Below are 21,469 nucleotides of genomic sequence, written 5' to 3'. Positions count from 1 at the left end.
GAGAGGCTGGACATGAGCCAGCCATGGGCACTCCCAGCCCAGAGAGCCAAACGTGTCCTGGGCTGCATCCAGAGCAGTGTGGGCAGCAGGGCCAGGGAGGGGATTCTGCCCCTCTGCTCTGCTCTGCTCAGACCCCACTGCAGTGCTGCACCAGCTCTGGGGTGCCAGCACAGGAGGGACATGGAGTGAGTCCAGAGGAGGGCCATGGTTGGAGGGATGGAGGATCTCTCCTATGAGGAAAGGCTGAGAAAACTGAGATTTGTTCAGTGTGGAGAAGAGAAGGCTCTGGGCTGGCCTAATGATGGCCTTCCAGTAGCTGAATTGAGCCTACAAGAAAGCTGGAGAGGGAGTTCTTACAAGAGCATGTGGTGACAGGACTAGGTTACTGTAGTGGGTTGACCCTAGCTGGATGCCAGGCGCCCAGCAAAGCCACTCTGTTGTTCCCCTGTGCAACTGGACAGGAGATAGAGAATATGATGAAGGGTTCATAGTTGAGATAAGGTGTAGGAGAGAGATCACTCATTAAATACTGTCAAAATACTGTCATAGGAAAACCAAAGTTGAACTGGGGATATTAACTGAATTTATTACTAAAAATAAAATCAAAGTAGAGTAACGAGAAGTAAAATAAATCTTAAGAATGTCTTCTCCCCTACCCTTTCTTCCCAATCTCTACTTCATCCCCACCCAGTAGTGAAGGGAGATGAGGAGTGGGGGTTACAGTCAGTTCATCACTCATTGTTCCTGCTGCTGCTCAGGAAGAGGAGCTCCAGTGTGGGGTTCCTCTCATAGGTAACATTCCTCCAGGAACTTCTTCAACATGAGTCCGTCCCATGGGCAACAGTTCTCCACAAACTGCAGTGTGGGTCACACTTCCATGGGGTGCAGTCCTTCAGGCACAGCTTGCTTGAGTGTGAATCCCCTGGACTGACAACCTTCTCTTGGGCATTCATCTCCTCCAGTTTGGGTCTCCTCCATGGGCTGATGCAGGTGGATCTTTGCATCCCCTTGGTTCTCCATGGGCTGCAGGGGAATCAGCTGCAGCACTTCCTGCCCCTTCTTCACTTTGGTGTCTGCAGAGCTGTTCCTCTCACATATTCTCATCCTGCTCTTCTCTGGCCACAGTTACGTCTGTGCAATGACCTTTTTTTTTTTTTTCTTAAATATTTTATCACAGAGCTGTTGCCACCATTGCTGATTGACTCAGCCTTGGTGAGCAGCAGGTCCGTCCTGGAGCCACCTGGCATTGGCTCTGCAGGACATGGGGGAAGCCTCTGGCAGCTTCTCACAGAAGTTACCCTTGTAGCTCCCTCTGCTACCAAAACCTGGTCACACAAACCCAGTATAGTTTCCCAGAGAAGCTGTGGGTGCCCCATCCTTGGAAGTATTCAAGGCAAATTTGGGTGGAGCTCTGAGCAACCTGGTCTAGTGAAAGGTGTCCCTGCCCATGAGGTCCTTTCAACCCAGGCCATTCTATGATTCTGTGATGAAGCCTGGTTTTCTTATGGGGAGACTGGAAATCATTCCTCTAAGTCAGAAAACAAAGGTACTGACAGTGAGTGGAGATTGTTCTATACCTGCTGATTGAAAAAGTGGTCTCTGATTAGTTTAGCTAGAGGTTCTGGCAAAAAGGTAATTTTAAAACATTCTCAACCCTTAAGTTTGTGCTAGAGGGCTGTGCTTTTATAAGGACAGCATTACTGATAGAGTGCACTGGCATTTGTGTGCTGACAGAAAATTCAGTATAAGTGATATGCTCTTAGTAATTTAGTATTTTACTGTGTCTGCTGGGTAATTGGCTCTGGTGGATAGGTGATGGAATTTTAATTCTTTAATTTTATTTAAAAAAATACATCTGAGTTTCTTTTGTGTTGAGCTTCTTTATAAGCTGCTAAATCACAGAAAGAAATGTAGGTTTTAGATTTGCTAAGTATGGCTTTTAACTTTCCTCAGCAGTGTGGCCATCTAAGAAAAATGGTGTACTACTCTTGCCAGTATTAAAATAGACAGTGGAGCTCATTACCTTCTACTTGGTAAAATGTGTGTGAGTTTGATTTGTTTGGGGCTTTTTAAGATTTGTGTGTTTATTGGATTTTTTTTTCTTGCAATATAGTTTGAAGAACCTTGTTCATAGCAATGTTTTAGTGATCTGCCTGGTGTTGCATAAAATTCAGTATAAATTCAGTATAAAAGGTCCTACACCAAAATCCTTGAACACATTGTTCACTTGTAATTTTATGTACTGAAATGCTTCTTGTGTCATCATATGGTGGTCATCTAATAATGAGTACAAATTTCAGTCCTTTTTTTTTCCCCTGTGGATAATGTCTAAAATGCAAAGTTACTGTATAAACACTCCTTAAAAATGTAGCAATAAATAACAGATTTCTTAAGAACAGACAGTATAGGCTGGATAGGCCAATGTAAGTTTTACATTTGTGATTGAACTTTATTGAAGCTTTATTTATTAATTTGTTGTTAAGTATTGTTGGGTAATGTATTTATTTGTCAGGCAGTGCTATTAGTTACTTCACAAAGCATGGTAAGTAAGATCTTGAAGGAAACGTTTAGCATTTTGCTGTCCCAGGATTTGGTGTCTTTGTGTGAGTCATTGCATACCAGATCGGATACTGAATGACTTCAGAGTCTTCAGAATGATTCATCAACAAGTACTTCACCTGTATTCCAGACTAAAAAATATGTTATTCTTTCTTTTTTGGATTTAGAAAAGTTTTAGGCTGTCATTTTCAAAAACAAAGCCCTGCTTGAAGGAAAAATTGCAATATTTGCTTCCTGTAGATTTAGTCTGGTCTCCCAACATCTAGGGTTGAGGTATTCAGCTGCTTTGTCTACTGTTACAGCATATATCCCCTTCACTTAATTCCCCACCATCACAGTAGAAGTGTTTTACCACTGTGGTGAGCCAAGTTTTGCTAAATATGCTGCTGGAAGATAAATTGATTTAAAATATAGCTCCATGGCTTAGAATTTTTGATCCAAATCAGTCTTAGCCACAGCTGTTCTAATAATGAAAAGTATTATTTCAGTTTATAGTCTGTAATGTCTTAGGAATAGAAGAAGGACCATTGCAGCTTGCTTTTTATGTATTGAAGTTTTGGGAATATTCCTCACCATTCTTGCATATGGAAATGAGGCTTAGAATAAAGAGGAGAGCCAGAGGCTACTGAGACATGCATATGGAGAGAAAATGCAATAGACGCAAGCTACATTAATTAAATATGTTCTCAATGTAACTAAGGGGAAATAATGAGGCAGAAGACTGAAATAGGATAAAAAGGCAATAGAAATAACAGGGGAGAAGGACCACTCAAAATCAAATAGTGTATGAAACTGAAAATCTTTAGTCTTTGAATATAAACTTTCATGACTAAATAGCTATTAATTATTGTGAACCTTGAAGTACTTTTAAGAAAACATGCATTCTCTTTGGTGACATGAGATTAATTCCTAGAAAAAAAATCCCAACAAGATAAATTTTTCCCCTGTATGACTGTAAAATTTCAAGAGTATCTTTTTCTTCTGGATTCTTAAAGCAACATCTTTTCAGGTTACCTATTTGAATTTTTATGCATGTATGAGATGTAGAGTTCTAAATGAATGTTCTGAACCAACTCTAAACTAGTTGAGCAAATGATGTGTGCATGGAAAGCATTAATGTGGAAGTGTATTAAATTGCTTAATGTAGTGAAGTGTGAACAACATTGTAATGTGTTGTGGTTTTTTTCCTGCAGATGCCCTCCTCGAACTTTTTTGCCAGCACTGTGCAAAATTTTTCTTGATGAAAGTGCTCCAGACAATGTACTGGAAGTCACAGCTCGTGCCATAACTTATTACCTGGATGTATCAGCTGAATGCACCCGTAGGATTGTGGGAGTGGATGGAGCTATCAAAGCACTTTGTAATCGTTTAGTAGTTGTTGAACTTAACAACAGAACGAGCAGAGATTTGGCTGAGCAATGTGTGAAGGTAAGTATACTCAAGAACCTCTTGTTTTTGAGAAGGAGTTGGATAATTTGCAATTTCTAAAAAGTATCCTCATATTCCAATCCTTTTTTTTTTATTAAAATATGATAAAAAAATATAGACTATGACAAAAATGTACATGCTGACAGTGCTGCTTATCTTACTGTCAGTGTGGTGCTTTTCACAGCTCAGTTTTTTTTAAAGAAATGTACAGAAAAAGAAACAAAAAAATATTAGAAGACATTTCTTGTTTGTCTTCTGTGACTAGAATGCTAATGGAATGCCAAGGGCTATTTTTATGCTACCAAAGAAATGAAGAATTGCTCCAGATACTGATAGATTACCTGGTATAAAATAATTGTCTACTACCTCTTCAATAGCACTAGATACAGCTCCGGTGTACCCTTGTGAAGTTTTTAGAGACCCTTTACAATCTCTCATTTAAAGCATAACTCATTATGCTTTAACTCATTATTAGAAGACCCTTACAGTCTCTCATTTAAAGCATAACTTATGGCCATGTGGTAGCATATAGTTGGAGTTCTTGATTACCATGGCATCAGAATTTACGCATCTATTTCCTATTTACTGTATCCAGTCAACTCAGAAGTGCATTTCCCAGGATGAGAATTTATTATCTGTTTTCATGAACATGAACTTGTTATGACCATGCCTTTGGGGAATATTCTTGTATTGGCTCCCATTTTTTTGAAGAAAGCTGTAACTACTAACTAGTAGAATACTGGAGGCTTTGGCCTCTTTTGGATGTTGAGGAAGAGAGTTGGGTTTTTTTTCCATATTGTTTGATTTTCTTAACCAGTTCTGTAGATGGATATAAGTATCTGACTATGGATATAAATAACTGACTTTTGGTGTGTACTTTATTAAAATTAAATTTCTTTTTGGCATAGGTGTTAGAATTAATCTGTACCCGTGAGTCAGGAGCTGTGTTTGAAGCTGGAGGGTTGAACTGTGTTCTGACATTCATTCGTGACAGTGGACACCTTGTTCATAAAGATACTTTGCATTCAGCTATGGCTGTAGTATCCAGACTCTGTGGCAAAATGGAACCTCAGGATTCTTCATTAGAGATCTGTGTGGAATCACTGTCTAGTTTATTAAAACATGAAGACCATCAGGTAATGTAGTAGTTTGCTCAATGTGCTGTGAATTTAACTTTCAGAATGTAATAAAGGAATGACTAGGTAACTTTATACAGCCTCTCTAACAGTATATTTACATAGAAGTTGTTATATTTGGGTATTAGGATATTTTCCTTTATAGTTGTAATGATAGGAGAATAAAAACACTCCTTAGTGTTTGGCTCCAAGTGCTGATGTTTGATTATAGTCTTATTTAACCTCTGAAAACTATATTGAAAAATATCTTGTAACTTTCTTCAATGCATTTTGAGAAAGTTTCTGAAGTAATTATTGTTCTTTGACTGTACCTCAGTCGTTATTAAATTGAGCATAAGTAAGAGGCAAAAATTAATGTGGTTTGTGTTTATTTTGCCAAACTAAGAGAAGCAAAAAGAACATCCATAGTCAATGCTAAAGTATTATACTGGAAGCCAGTTTAAACAGTACTAGTAGAAATGCTATTCCTCTTATTTATTGCAATTTTAACTAATTTCATCTCAAGCTTCTAACTTGAGATGAAGTAGTCCTTGTAAAATCTAGAAAATGAATCCCAGAGGAATTATCTTTCTACTAGTAGAATCCTTTTGTGTATGTCATACTATTGCCCTGGAATAGCCGTTTAGCCAAATTCTTGCTGTAGCCTGGCCAGGCTTCTTGTCCATACTGAGAACTGAGTCCCCATTTTACTCTGACCTCTGTCCTCATTCCTTTCTCTACATGCACAGATCAGCCTCCAGTCTAGTTTATTAAGCACAGCATATTTGGGAAACTAAATCTCTCTGCCTGTGAGATAATTTTTTAAAATATATTTTTAGGTCTTGAAAATATTCAGGGAGCTGTCATATACTAGCCATTTCAGAGCAAGCTGTCATGTTTTTAGCCCTTAAATAATTTTATTAGTACACTAATCATCTGAGGCAAGGTAATCTTGAAATTCAGACCATTAAGTCTGTACTCTTTTAACTGTTCCCCAATTTATAAGGTGTTAGAGAAAAGCGCTTGCTGTTGGAGATCTGAATGTGAGTTCAAAGTAACTTAATTGTTCAGCAGTTAAGCTTAAAGATAAGCATGCTTAAGATGGGACCCATATGATAGAACATATATTTGTGCTGGTATCCTTGAGAAATATGTTACATGTGAAACAAGCCTCAGGATTACAGTGGATGTTGGATGTGTATTATGGATTCGTCCATCAATGTCCCTTCTCAAGTTTGTTGCTCCCTACCTTGTCCTTTTTACGCTGTTGGGTTTGGTCATTTTTTGTGAGGGCTGCTAGTTGGTAACAACACTTGATGGATGAGTTCAGGCCAGATGAATGTGACCCCAAGAGCAGCTTATCTATAATTTTGGGGTTTTAGCCTTTGTGTTACACTTGCAATTTGGAGGAAGAAATGCAAATACTTTCCAAGTACTCCTCTGCTTTGTAAGTACATTCCAAGTACTCTATTGCTGATACCACTAATGCAGTGTGTTAAACACTGTGATCTTTTTTGTGTATTTCTGACAGTTGTTAAGGTAAAGATCTGTATAATTGCAAATTACATTAAGATTGGCAGAATTGTTTATCTGTGTTGTCAAAGAACTGGAGCAAGATGCCAGAGGACGCAAACAGTGACCATTGCACATGAAAGAAAAAAATCCAGTGCAAAAGAGTGCTGATAATGCAGAATGTTTGGCATGTACAGACCATACCAGAAGTCTGGAAACTTAATGGAGATTTAAGATTTTTGTCTTCCTGAAATCTGGCTAATACTCTAATCTTGTTCTGTGTTTTGATGAATAACTGTCTTGAAGTCCTTGGTCTGTGATAGCAGACAGTTGTTTTGAAAATGGACTATGGGTTGACTTTTTAAGGAGTAAGAACTTGTAGTGATTCAGAGTTTGGCTAGAGAATAGGTATTGTGGGGGTTTTTCTGCTATTTCATGATATCAGTCTGGTTTGCTACTTACACATCTTTAAAGCAAATGTGCTTGAAGCAAATTATCTTGACAGGCCGGTGCAAACCTCCTGATGTGAAAGACCGAGACACTTCTAGTGTTTAGACAGAGAGATGTTAAAGGCAAAACCTTCCTTCATTTTCAATATTGACATAAAAAGATGTTGGGTCCTTTCCTGGGCAGTTGGCCAGCAGTATTTTTTGCTGGATTGTTAAGAGGATCACCAGTAAGCCTGGTTTCCACAATGTCACTGGGGTTTTTAGTGTGCATTTGGTTGGTTGGATTTTTTTCCTCCCTTTAGTGACAAACCTAAATTGGAAGTTTGTATTTTATTATCACAAAAGTTCTTGCATATCCCTGTGTCAAGTGCGTAGTTGGTAATCTGCGTTATCCAAGAGCGAAATTTCCTTTTCCCAGTTTGTCCTATTTTTAGGCTTGGTCCAATTGAAAACTTTTTTTTGCTTAAGAGAAATATGTAGACCTTTAAATATAACTTGAATGATCAAGCTTCATGGGAAAATCAAGTTCTTGTATGTGGTCTGTATTCTTGTGGATATCCCCTTAGCACCTTCTCACCTTAGAGTAAAAGATAGTTCATTGTTTTTTCTTGCACATCTTTCTTAGGTTTCAGATGGAGCTTTGAGATGCTTTGCTTCATTAGCTGACAGATTCACACGGCGTGGAGTTGACCCAGCCCCATTAGCTAAACATGGATTAACTGAGGAGTTGTTATCTCGCATGGCAGCTGCTGGTGGGACAGCCTCAGGACCATCTTCAGTTTGCAAACCTGGACGGAGTAGCACTGGAGCACCATCTACAGCTGCAGACTCTAAATTAAGTAATCAGGTGTCAACTATTGTAAGCCTGTTGTCAACCCTGTGTAGAGGCTCTCCAGTAGTAACACATGTAAGAAATTCTTTTATGCTATAGCTTTTTGTTTTCATGGGGCTTTTCCCTTTGTGTACTTCAATACATGCAAGATTTATGTTGCTATTTTATAGATGGATACACATATAAATATTTATAGATCTTATTTTTTCATAGATATACATATATATATATACACACACGTGCACGCATACTTACACATAAGTTGCTTTTAAAGAGGGGGAAAAAGGAAACATTTCATATGGAAATGAAATCCAATTCTGATAGTATTTTCTAAAGCCTTGTATATTTTTTATTGTTCAGACTTTTAATTATTTCCAGGATCTCCTAAGATCTGAACTTCCAGATTCTATAGAAAGTGCGTTGCAGGGTGACGAGAGATGTGTGCTGGATACCATGCGGTTAGTAGATCTTCTTTTGGTGCTACTGTTTGAAGGCAGAAAAGCCCTGCCAAAATCTAGTGCTGGATCTACAGGCAGAATTCCAGGATTGCGAAGACTGGATAGTTCTGGGGAACGTTCTCATCGGCAACTGATAGATTGCATCCGCAGTAAGGATACTGATGCACTGATAGATGCAATTGACACAGGAGGTAAGCAAAAGTACTCCAAACAAGAAAATTAAATGCTTTCTTTGGCTTTGATTTTTATAATCTGAGTTGTCACAACAAGTGCTGAGGTAGTTAATTGGAAATCATTATATACAAGTTGGCTTACTTTGTTAAATACTCAACAGTGTTGTTAGTAATCACACCTATGCCACCTTTTTTATTGCAATTAAGAGCATAAATGCTTCTCCAGAATAACTGAGTATGCTTAATTTTTTAAGACCTTCTTTTTATTTAAAGAATACTGTTGAATTTTAGTTTATGGTTGTGGAAACTTTAACTATTTTATTAAATTTTATCTTTCAGCTTTTGAAGTAAATTTTATGGATGATGTAGGACAAACTCTTTTAAACTGGGCCTCAGCTTTTGGAACTCAGGAAATGGTAAATTAGATTTATAGACCCTTAAGAAGTTGCATTATTTATGTAAAGGAAGATAAAAACATCAGTTTTCCTTTTTCTTATCTAACAGGTAGAATTCCTCTGTGAAAGGGGTGCTGATGTTAACAGAGGTCAGAGGTCATCCTCATTACATTATGCAGCATGTTTTGGAAGACCTCAGGTAGCAAAGGTATGATTTAAGCTGACTCTTAAAAAGCATTACCTGCTGACTTTTCATCTTGTTCTGTTCAAAATTTCTTCAATGCAATGTGCCGGACACGTGCACTCTTAAATATTTACATGTTCTTTACAGTATTTATCAAAACAGATTTTTCATTATAGGGCAGTAGGGCAGTAATGAATAAAAGTAGTTTATATAGCTCTACTACAGATATAAAAAGCACAGAATACATAGAAGTATGAGAATGCTGTTGAGTGTTGTATGAAAAGCACATTTGCTACTTTGGAAGAAGAAATGCAAATTTTTTTCATACATAAAAATATTTATTCTTAGACTCTCTTACGACATGGTGCAAATCCTGATTTGAGAGATGAAGATGGGAAAACTCCTCTGGACAAAGCTCGAGAAAGAGGGCACAGTGAAGTAGTAGCTATTCTTCAGTCTCCAGGTGAATGCAGTATTTAAGTCCATAACACTTGCTATAGTAGAAATGCTGATATGTGTTAAGTAATGTAGTTATAAGAATTTTACTCTATTAAGATTATTAAAAAAAATAAAATTGTAACCTACCTTCCTTAACCTATAAAGTATCCATAAAAACATTAGTATTTTAAGATGTTGTTAAGTGAGGGGAATTACCAAAGAAATAACTGAGCGGGGATGAACAGTACCAGTTGTCCCACTCTTCAGCTGTGGGATCAGTCTAGGCTGGGATTTTGTTGTGAATTCAGAGCTTGTCAGCCTTGGTAGCTTCTCTGGTATCCTTTCTGTGTGGGAACTGCACTTTCCCTGTTCCTGAGAATTCTGATGCCACAGGGATACTTGCTATTAAATACTTTTATTCAAGAAGTCATTCACATGTAAATTTTATATTTTTAGGAATGCATGTTCATATTCAGGTACTTGTATGTTAGTAAAGAAAACTTGGATGTTTAGAAGGGGATTTGTTTGGTTTGTTGACTTTTGCAATTAAATGTATTGGGAAAAAAAAATTTCCAGGGGATTGGATGTGCCCTGTCAACAAAGGGGATGAGAAGAAAAAGAAAGATGCAAACAAGGATGAGGAAGAATGCAATGAACCCAAAGGAGATCCAGAAATGGCACCCATATACTTGAAAAGACTATTGCCTGTGTTTGCACAAACATTTCAACAAACTATGTTGCCTTCAATAAGGTAATATTATCATGAAGGACAATATCTTAATACACTTTAAAAAGCCAAAGTAAATTTAAAAGTTTAAGTAATGCTAGTGACAGTATGTATTTGAATAGAAGTGATTGTTTGGGAAGTGTTGCAACAATGATTTTTACTTAGCACTTTAAGCAACATTTTTTCCTTTCTGTTGAAGTGATATGTTGGAAAAAGCCTGGCTAGTCATGGGAGAACAGAGCATACTCTTGACTGTAGCAGCATGAGGAAAGAATGCTGTGTTCCTACTGTAATGTTGTATACACTGTGCATCAGGATTTGGTTACAGTTGTTAGTAGCCACTGTAATGAAAGCTGTAATTTCACAGAGGAAAACTAATAAAATATCAAGATTCAGTCATTGGAAAGCCAGCAAGATTAGAAAAAGCTATTTTAGAAGGTTTTAGGAGACTTACTTAGCAGTGTTTTAACTGGAGAAGATGCTGCTTCTAATTCTGTTGAATTGCAGAAATGAAATCTAATTTATTACTTAAAAGGAAGTACTGTGCATGGCATAACGGTTGTGTTAAGTTGCATCTGATCATAACCTTTTAGCCTTTTATACAACAAATATGACATTTATTCCAATTCCTTATTTATGTTCCCAGTGTTTATAGGTACTTTGGGTGAAAATGCAAGATAAAAAGGCCTCTGGTAGAGACAGACTCCACATGAGCTGATGATAGAAAACTTAAACTAGGTCATTTAAAATAAAATAAATGAGAAACTTTCTTAACAGTCCATGCATGATTAATTGTTGTTGCAGATTGTGCAAAGTAATTGGCTCTCTACTTGAAAGTTATCTTAATGAATGATCAGACTTTTGGAAGTTGGTCAAAAAAATTCATCTGTAACTCTACAGGAGTGATTTGCTTTCATATTAATAATGGTTCTTAGTGGGGAAAACTGCATGATCTAATAGTATGTTTAGAGTTAAAACTAAGTTAGTGATCTTGAAACATGGGAAATACATGAAAGGCTGAATACCTCAGAGAGTGACAAACTGTGCAGAAGTGAATTGCCTGCAGTAAAAGTGCATAAAGACAAGACGTAGAATAGGTTTACCTAGTAAAGGGTTGAGGAGAAAAGTGTATGTCAGACTGTACAAAAGAAGTCTTATCTTGAACGTTTTTGTTTGATTATTGCTTGCTTTATCACTGTAAGAACCTTTTTTTTCCCTACAATCTTTTACAGGAAAGCAAGTCTCGCACTCATTAGAAAAATGATACATTTTTGTTCTGAGGCGCTCCTGAAAGAGGTTTGTGACTCTGATGCTGGCCACAACCTGCCCACAATACTGGTTGAGATAACAGCTACAGTGCTTGATCAAGAGGTAGGAAGAATGAAAATGTTATCCTTTATGAAACTAGTATAAAAGAAGGGAGTTACACTGTTTGGTTCCATGTATTTGTTAATAACTAACCCCAAAAATTCTACAGTGTCCATCAGTGACCACATGTGCAGTTCAGTGTGTTAAGTAACAAGATCTCCTTTGTTATTTTCTCTTCATCCCAATGTATTACAGGATGATGATGATGGCCATTTGTTAGCCTTGCAAATCATAAGGGATTTAGTGGATAAAGGTGGTGATCTTTTTCTAGACCAACTGGCTAGACTTGGTGTAATTAGTAAAGTGTCAACTTTGGCGGGGCCATCATCTGATGATGAAAATGAAGAGGAGTCTAAACCTGAGAAGGTAAGTGTATGGAATTGATTTATTTGCTTTATTTGTTACTGAAAAACCAACACTTCTAATAAAATGTTCATTGTTACAAAAATGGCCAGGGCAAGGGAGTTAGGATATTAAATTAATGCTTATTTTATACTACTTGTTTTAATAGTTTTCTTCTCTACCTTCATTTTCAGTTAGCATATTATTATCTACTGAGTTTTCCTATTCATACTTCCTTGAGGTCAAATTATTTGGTGCTTGATTTTGCCTAGTGCTTGGAAAGTGACTGGTAAACAAAACAAAATCTTCCTGAAGTATTTGTGTCAGAATTGTATCTTTTCTGATGTCCATGCATTAAATAGTTCGCGATGTTTTAAATGTTGTTATCAAATATGTTAAATATATAAAAAAGAAAATAATTTTCTGCTTAATGAAAGCTGTAAGGGCATATTGAAGTTATTTATGTGTTTCCAAGTCCTATTGCCAGTCAGGTGAACTGAATGGATAACAGACTTCTTCTGTTACCAATTCAATTAAATTTATAGCTTAATCTTAAGTGTGTAGTTAAACTTTTTTACTGTGGGGTTTGATTGTCTAGGGTTTCTTGTGGGGGTGCTGGTTTTGTATTTTATTGATTACATATTAAAAGTCATATGGACATGGTCCTAGATAACCAGTCATGCCTGATCAGGGGTTTGGACTAGACGGCCTCCAGAGGTTTCTTCTAGCCTCAACCATTTTGTGCTTCTTTTCTCACAATTCAAATTTAGAACAGAGGCGGATGTTGTAGGCAGTAGGCCATTGCTATTGTTGGGTAGATAAAGCTGTATGTGAAAAGAAACTTCTTAGAAGTATCTTTTTCTATTAAGGAATACTTTAAGGATATGTTTTACAGGCAGAAGTAGTATAGTTTCTACACTTTTGGTTTGAATAATTCTTCTCTTCTAAAGAGAGAGAATCTCCTCCTTAAAAAAATGTCTGTGTTGGGTTTTTTTTGTTGTTGTTTTTTTGAGAGGGGTTTTTTGTTTGGTTGGGTTTTTATTTCCTCTTTTTTAAATGGATTGTAGATTTTTTAGTTCTTGTTATTGCTTAATACAATGTTATTACAGGAAGATGAACCACAGGAGGATGCTAAAGAACTGCAGCAGGGTAAACCATACCACTGGAGAGATTGGTCAATCATTAGGGGAAGGGACTGCCTGTATATCTGGAGTGATGCTGCAGCCCTGGAGCTATCTAATGGTAGTAATGGATGGTTCAGATTTATCTTGGATGGAAAGCTGGCCACAATGTATTCCAGTGGGAGCCCTGAAGGAGGATCCGACAGCTCAGGTAGACTTTTTGCCATTCAAGTCCAGGTTAAGTTTTGAGATGTTGTTGCATTTGTTTATATAATTTGATTTGAGCTATTTTGTTTTGCAGGAATTGGCTTACTAAATAGTAAAGGATGTAAACAGGTGGAAGGTGGTCAGTTAATTGTGATGCGTTTTATCAGATAGCATGTGGCCATAACTTGACTTTCTTGGTGAATTGTGTTAAGTAAACATCTTGCCAGCAAAAGCGTATTAACTTTTTGTTTTGGTTCTTCTCCATGCGTACTTAATTTTTTCACCCCAGTCATTAAAAGCACTTTGTAGTGGCCATCCCAGGAAAAGCAGGTTGAAATGGTGATTTGTTGTTTGCTTCTAGCTAGCAGAATGAATTTGCATGTGTTTGAAGACAAAGTAATGGAAAGTTTCTCATTGAGATTGGGAAACAAATTACAGTGTCTTAATTGTTTGTTGGAGAGAGGATAAGGGAACAGACCTTATGCACTGGCAATGCACAGCTGGTTCTGATTTACTGTACAGAATACACAACTTGTTCTGGATGCAGAAACAACCCTCCTTTTATTGCTTCATCTTTTTTTTTTGCTGCAGTTCATGCATTTATGAACCTGCAGGCATAAAATGCTTTGCAATATTATGATGTTTTCAGTGAGCCATTGGCTGAAATAACAGAACATATTATGATTCAGGATGGAAATGAAGTGTTAATGACTTCATGCATCAAGTTTGGGGCAAGAAGACAAAATGCAATATAATGTTTTTGATCATAATGTAGCTGGAAACCACTTTTAGACTTACTGGGTTTTTTGGTCAGAAAATGTGTCTTTGCATTCTTTTTAATAAGGTTAATGCCTTTAAAAGTAAATAAGTCCTGTGTTGAGATACTTTTTTATCATACAATACAGTTTTAAGAAGAGTCATGAAGATAATTTCTTAAATTCTCATAGAATTCTTGAGTTCTCATTTGGCATTCCCTGAATGCCACATTTTTTTGGTTTTCACTTCCCAACGGTCAAGGCAAGGGGATAAGACTATTTCTGTATGAGATGAGTGCAATGGTGACAGCTCAGATGAATTTGGAGTGAAGAGAACTTAGAGGAAATCAGTTTGAGCATTGAAGATGTTACTTCAAATCAGTCTTTCAAAAAAGACTGCATAAATACAAAGTTTTTTTAACAAGATACCTAGTCTGAATATCATGAAGGAAAGGAGCTAAATGTAGGATTAAATCAGGCTTCTTGAAATATGTACTCAAATAGACATCTACTAAAATTGCTGGTGTTGCAGTGTAATTTGCCTGAACTTTAACCATGAGCTCTAAGCATGTGCAGCAGCCTTTTTACTTAAAAAATTAATATTTGTTAACAGAAGTGGCTACAGTGCAGTATAGGCTAGAATGGTATAAAGTCCTGAACTGTACTATATGTTCTGCTGTCCTAAATCATTACTGATCAATCTCGTGGTATACTTTTTAGTAACTTCATAACTGGCAAGAATATAGAGGGTTGAGTAGTGAAATCTGTTAGTGTGTATTGCATGATGAAAGTTGGGGTGGATGGTCAAATATATATACTGTGAACATTTTGGAAGGTCTGTACTCACCCCTCTCCACATTAACTCTGTACTTGTTTTGTTTGAATTTTTAGAAAAAAAAATTCAATGCAAAAATTGAAATTTAATGGTAATTCTGAAGCTTTAAATAAGTCTCAAAATTTTGTCAAAGGGAACCTGAAATTATTCCCAACCATGTAGAAATATGGTACTTTCAGTGCAATGTGCTATATAATAAATCTATTAAAATGTAATTATGGAAATCTGAAATAATTTAATTAACAGAATTTTCATCTTGCAAATTAAATCTCAATTATTTTTATAAGCTTTCTCTCTATATGCTAGGAAATTTAGCAGTAAAGAATGTTGTGCCTCAAGTGCATATTTATTTTTGCATTCTTTTGTGTTACGAAAAAGGGCATATTTAAAAAGCCTAGAGCTTGTCATTGCAGCAAAAGGTAAACAGAAATAATCTTCAATGAGGTGTTTCCATTTTTACTTTAAATGGAATTTTTGAAAAGGTATGTACTCAGCATTTTAATGATTAAAATGCAAGTATATAATGACATTTTTCATTATAATACATTGATATATAATGTCAATTATATTTTTTGAATAATTTAAAAAATTTCTTATTTCTGAAAACTTGCTTTTGAGATTAGTTCATGCTCGCCATTCTGAGTCCCATTTTTCAAAGACTAAAAATTTATACTGAATTTCTTTGATCTTTCTATTATAATTTTAAGGATGAATTAATATATCCAAATTGCATCTCTCAGAAAGAGTTGCATTGTTGCATTGCAGCTTTGATGTGATCGTAGAATAAATCACTGTTGAAGTACAGAAATATACTACACTGAAATTTAGGACACTTTAAGACCCTTAATTTCAAAGTTAATTTTGCATTGAATGACTCTGTTTTGCTCTTGGAAAACAAAATTCTGCATAATGACGGAAGCAGTTGTTGGAAAAAATCAAATTTGTTTCTTTTTAAATAGAAAGTAGGAGTGAGTTCCTTGAGAAGTTGCAGAGGGCTCGAAGCCAAGTAAAACCATCTACCACAAGCCAGCCAATCTTATCAACACCAGGGCCAACTAAACTTACTGTAGGAAACTGGTCACTGACCTGCTTAAAAGAAGGAGAAATTGCTATTCACAATTCTGATGGTCAGCAAGCCACAATACTGAAGGAAGACCTGCCAGGCTTTGTGTTTGAATCCAACAGAGGAACAAAGCATTCGTTTACAGCTGAAACTTCCTTGGGTAAGTATGTAGGTATGTGTTATGTGCAGGTAGGAACAAGTGTATATCAGATAGTTTTGTTTTTTTTTTTTTTGTTGCTTTTCATAGCTATGAGAAAATGCAACATTTCTAAAATATATGTTGCAGGGTCAGAATTTGTGACTGGCTGGACAGGTAAAAGAGGAAGAAAACTGAAATCTAAACTGGAGAAGACAAAACAAAAGGTTGGTGATCTGTAAATTTTATATTTATAATTTAATTTAGCTTGTTTTATATTATAATATTCTTAGGGAGGTGTAGTTTCCTCTTAGAAGATTAAAATCTCTGATTTCAATTAGATACCATTTTATAACAGGCTTGAAGGGGAAAACACCAACCAGAAGAAAGCACTTCTTTGGGTGATTTTATCCAAAAGTCTTAGTAAACTGTGTGCTCCTTTAGAGGAAAATGATTTACAAAAAAAAAAGTAGGAAAATCCAGTCTTCCTGACTTGCATTTGTATAATTCTTTAGGTTTTGTGGTTTATCTTTTATGTCTTTATGCTATAAGAAAACATGTTAAAATATACTACAGTTGTGTCAGAGGCATATAATACTTCTGTTCATCTAGATAATAATTTCAGACTGGATATTGTGACAGGGTGCTGGAAGTAACAGTCTATCTACATCGTTAAAGAGTTCTGGTAGTGAAGCAAAACAAGTAAATGCCCTCATTTTCGATATCTTTAAAATTCTTTTTTTTCCTCAAAATCAAGGGGGAAAAGGAGGAACTAAGAAATCAAGTATTAAGCTCTTTACAAATAAACCACAATATAACAGTACATTTTGTGATCCTCTTATGCCAAAGACTCAGGCTGATCTTTAGTCTTTATCTGTCTTGCAGTTTCTAACAATGCAGCCAATATATTCTGTACATTATATCTGCAGCATTTTAGGTCATATATCTTAGGAAATGTGACACTAAATTGAAAGTTAAAATACTGGGTGTGAATGATAATATGTGGAATGATGAAAGACAGTGCTCTCTTATATCTAAGACTGCACTATGTAGTTCTGAAGCTTATGTAATGTATTATTGTAGCACATAGAATGATAATGAAAAAGAAAGATTTTTTGGAGAAATTTCTTACAAAAGAAAGATGTTTAATCAGAACTGACTTTATCTGTGTCTTGTGTGAACCATACTTTGTAGAAAGAGTAATTCTTGCTAAAAGAGGTTGTATAGGGACTTAGTGTGAATTGGTTTAAGGAATGTTGATAGAAACTCTATTAAACCTGCTTAATTGTACATTTAAAAATATTACATGATCCATGATGCAGTTCTAAAAGAAAGATTGACAGGTTGAGAATCATACCTTTTCCTACTACCCTTTATGCTGTTACCTAATACATGATGGTAAATTTCACTTATGTCAATAAGATTTTGTGTATTTCCATTTATTTCTCCTGTACCTTTTTCTTTTCCCAACCTTTGCCATTTCATGATACACATGGGTTTTTATTCTTCCCTATTTGTCTGCCTGTTGTGGACTTAAAAAGAATGACCAAATTTGCAGTACCTGGGAATATAGTAATGGTCTCATTACAGTGAGGTCTGACTTCTGATTATCAAAATCCATTTGTAGGTACGCACTATGGCAAGAGATTTGTATGATGATCATTTTAAAGCAGTTGAAAGTATGCCTCGAGGAGTAGTTGTAACACTGAGGAACATAGCAACACAGTTAGAGTCTGCATGGGAACTTCATGCAAACAGGCAGGTAAGTGTATCTCCTTTTATTTTTAATGTGTGACATCTGTGGAAATCAGATAATGTTCAGACTAGTCTGTCATGATATGAAGCAGAGATAGCATGTCTGCAATGTGGGGAGTTTTAATGCATGTATTACCTACTTGGGCACTTTGCTAGGACATTATTTTTCAACTGAAGCAAGTGGACAGATTACTTCATTTCATGATAATGATCTTTTTTTCTTTCAGTGCATTGAGGGAGAAAATACATGGAGAGATTTAATGAAGACTGCTCTGGAAAACTTAATTGTACTGTTGAAGGATGAGAATACTATTTCTCCCTATGAAATGTGCAGTAGTGGCTTAGTTCAATCGCTGCTGACAGTTTTAAACAATGTGAGTTTATAGACATAAGTGTTTAAAGAAAAACTTCCTAACAAAATGAAGTTAAGACATGTGGGTGGCATAATGTAAAAGATCTGTTATAAAGCTGTCTTTTTCCTGTCTTGGTGAAAATTTGGCAGACTTGCTCCAGTTACTGGTCTACCTATTGAAAATAAGCTATCACAATAGATGATTAGTTTGAATGAAAATAAATCAACTCTCTTCAGGTCTAATGGCTGATGATTAGCTTTTCATATACTGATGTTAAATTGGGATTTCAGTGAGACTACATAGATGTCTTTGCCTGTCTGTAATTTTTTTCTTTTTCTCTCCTAGAATGTTGATTTGGATGTGAAACAAGACTGTAGTCAACTGGTAGAGAGGATAAACGTTTTCAAAACAGCATTCAGCGAAAATGAGGATGATGAAAGGTAAAAATAATACCAAACCAGGAAAATCCTCTTTGAAATTTTGACACAGTATGGTATGTTTAAAATAATTTAAAGGAAAAGTACGCGTTCTTTCCATTTCAATGGAACAGAAAATTGGTCTTGAAAGACAGCATCTAATATTGAAGTAGCAATTGAAAGTTTTTATCTTTTGAGAGTCAACTTATAGAACATCTATTGACAAAACAAAGGTTACTTGTTATCTACTTGTGCAGATAGATCTTTCTTACTGGGCTGTAACCATGTGACTAGAACAGATACCATCAGTAGAAATAGCATGTTGAGATAGTTTCCTCAGCTGGATCCTGTTTTCTGAGATACTGTAGAATTTTTTTCTTTGTTTTGTTTTGTGGTAACATAGTACCTGTTCTCTTCCACAGCCGTCCGGCAGTTGCATTAATTCGGAAATTGATAGCAGTGTTAGAATCTATTGAACGTCTACCTCTCCACTTGTATGATACACCAGGATCTACGTATAATCTTCAGGTAAATGCACAGTGGTAACAGCATATCACGCTGAGTGGTGCTCAACTGAAAGTTATATAATGCACACCTTGTCTGCAAGAATCACATTCTTGTAGATGTGGGTAGAATTAGGTAAAGACCAACCAAATTTTGGCATCTGTTTCCTCTAGCGCTGAAATGCATGGCTGTTCCTCTTCTGTCACTTAAACACTGTGAGGTAAAAGTAAATTTTGATGAAGAGATAATGCGTTCTTTGTTTTGTCTTCAGGTATTGTCTTTTTATAAGAACATGGCCTCTAGTTAAAGGACATGTTGCTGTGATTACAAGACAATTAATAAGAAGAGGGGATAAGCTTTAAAACGGGTCCTGTCTATGGCTCTGTGTTCAATTGGTAATGCAAGATGCCTCCAGGCTCAGCAGCTTGTTATACAGGAAACTTGGCAGTTTAGCTAAAAATATTACTTGTTTTTTCCCAGTTTGTGTGGAGTCTTGATTTTTTTCTATTTGAAAGCACAGTTCAGGGTTTTGCAACATGTGTAGGGAAGTATAAGTATTTCTGGTTTCATGTTAAATGTCTAGAAAATAGTTGCAAAAAGTTGCAAAACCACTGTTGCTGTTCAAACTATTTTTGAAAATAGGTTTCAGTTTCTATATTATTGTATTTGCTAGTCAACAAATAAAAGCTATAAAGACATAGGAAAAGTGAGAAAATGTTAGCTGAGTGTGTAATTGACTTACACATTGTCATAGTAAAGAATTATTTGGTTAATTGAATAAGATAGTACTAGGAAATTACTGTTTAAAGCATTTCATTAGAAAATAGTGCTTAAGTTAGAGCAACAAAGATACTTGATAGGCCACTAAACCAGTTGTGGTGAAATACACTGTTTTTATTAAAATCCCAAAACCTAGACAGGAAAGCCTAGACTAATGTTTAGCTGTTCTTTCAGATACTGACAAGGCGCTTGAGGTTTCGTTTGGAACGTGCCTCGGGGGAGACGTCTTTAATAGATCGAACTGGTAGAATGCTCAAGATGGAGCCATTGGCAACTGTTGAATCTCTAGAACAGTATCTCCTGAAAATGGTGAGCTGCATGCCAGCACAGAGTTCACAGGGAATACTAACATTCTACTTCTTTAATATTTGATTTGGTTTTTTTTCATATGTAGGTAGCAAAGCAGTGGTACGACTTTGATAGGGCTTCGTTTGTTTTTGTACGAAAACTACGAGAAGGTCAAACGTTTGTGTTCAGGCATCAACATGATTTTGATGAAAATGGAATTATTTACTGGATTGGAACAAATGCAAAGTGAGTTTTTCAAAGCTAGATATTTTAAGGCCAGACACAATAAACTACAATCCATGAGGCAGGATGGGGACAAAGTATTCATAATGAAATGAAATATGTTATTTCTTAGAAGTGGGAGATATCTTTTAATCAATAGAATTACATTTCTTTTAGACCTGCTTAAATAATGGAAAAATATGAATCACTTGTGTTCAGAATTAGTTTTATGCTTCCCGAAGAAGATGGAGTGGGGAAGTTTGGGTCTTTTTTTTGTTTGCCATGGTTCTGTTTGATTTTGTTGGTTTGGGTTTTTTTCTTTGCTACAGTGTTTTAAAAAACACTGTGATGTTTGAAAAATATCTGAAATTATATTGATAATTTAGGTGTGATTAAACTCAGCTGTTAATGCAATTTACAGTAAATGTCAAATATTGCTCAGACTAGGTTTTTTTTAATAGAAGGATAATCAAACAGTATATTTCTCTTTTTAAATACAGAACTGCATATGAGTGGGTAAATCCAGCAGCCTATGGATTAGTAGTGGTTACATCCTCAGAAGGAAGAAATCTGCCTTATGGTCGTTTAGAAGACATCCTGAGCCGTGACAGTTCAGCTCTCAATTGTCACACAAATGATGATAAGAATGCTTGGTTTGCCATAGACCTTGGCCTTTGGGTTATACCATCAGCCTACACATTACGCCACGCTCGAGGTTACGGAAGGTCTGCTCTCAGAAATTGGGTTTTCCAGGTATCTAAGGATGGACAGAACTGGACTACTTTGTATACTCATGTTGATGACTGTAGTCTCAATGAACCAGGGTATGTCAGTGTATTTTATTACTCTTCATAAGACTGAGTGCAGTTAAAAATGTACTTGACTGTAGACTAATTTAGTGTGTACTGTGTTTGTAATAATGTATCTATCTAAAGAAGTGGTAATTCATACATATCAAGGATGGGCTGGAGAATAAGTGATTCACAGGTTTTCTGTGTGGTTCACATAATGGTATTTGTGCTTTTCCATCGCTGTAAGTTTTGCATTTTGTTTT

At 36.0% G+C, this 21,469-nt stretch overlaps 1 protein-coding gene across 8 annotated transcripts in view; it reads left to right on the top strand.

Moving 5' to 3' along the window:
* HECTD1 (HECT domain E3 ubiquitin protein ligase 1) overlaps positions 1–21,469 on the top strand; it is a 58,757-nt gene that overhangs the window by 12,688 nt on the left and 24,600 nt on the right. For 3 of the 8 annotated variants that reach the window (XM_030240582.2, XM_050974753.1, XM_030240577.2), the window contains exons 3-22: positions 3,753–3,987; positions 4,896–5,123; positions 7,689–7,970; positions 8,256–8,544; positions 8,866–8,942; positions 9,031–9,129; positions 9,454–9,568; positions 10,120–10,294; positions 11,503–11,641; positions 11,834–12,004; positions 13,090–13,312; positions 15,858–16,133; positions 16,248–16,324; positions 17,725–17,859; positions 18,080–18,226; positions 18,551–18,645; positions 19,044–19,149; positions 20,080–20,214; positions 20,300–20,439; positions 20,916–21,239. In XM_030240582.2, the coding sequence (XP_030096442.2) occupies positions 3,753–3,987; positions 4,896–5,123; positions 7,689–7,970; positions 8,256–8,544; positions 8,866–8,942; positions 9,031–9,129; positions 9,454–9,568; positions 10,120–10,294; positions 11,503–11,641; positions 11,834–12,004; positions 13,090–13,312; positions 15,858–16,133; positions 16,248–16,324; positions 17,725–17,859; positions 18,080–18,226; positions 18,551–18,645; positions 19,044–19,149; positions 20,080–20,214; positions 20,300–20,439; positions 20,916–21,239 (3,468 nt within the window). The remainder of the gene's footprint in view (positions 1–3,752; positions 3,988–4,895; positions 5,124–7,688; positions 7,971–8,255; positions 8,545–8,865; positions 8,943–9,030; positions 9,130–9,453; positions 9,569–10,119; positions 10,295–11,502; positions 11,642–11,833; positions 12,005–13,089; positions 13,313–15,857; positions 16,134–16,247; positions 16,325–17,724; positions 17,860–18,079; positions 18,227–18,550; positions 18,646–19,043; positions 19,150–20,079; positions 20,215–20,299; positions 20,440–20,915; positions 21,240–21,469) is intronic. The other 5 variants (XM_030240585.2, XM_030240580.2, XM_030240583.2 and 2 more) reach the window with 3 other exon arrangements.

This window comes from Serinus canaria, chromosome 5 (genome assembly GCF_022539315.1).
Source record: "Serinus canaria isolate serCan28SL12 chromosome 5, serCan2020, whole genome shotgun sequence".
NCBI classification, from domain to species: Eukaryota; Metazoa; Chordata; class Aves; order Passeriformes; family Fringillidae; genus Serinus; species Serinus canaria.
The sequence above is the reverse complement of the archived record's forward strand: the minus strand, read 5'-3'. Positions and strand labels throughout refer to the sequence as shown.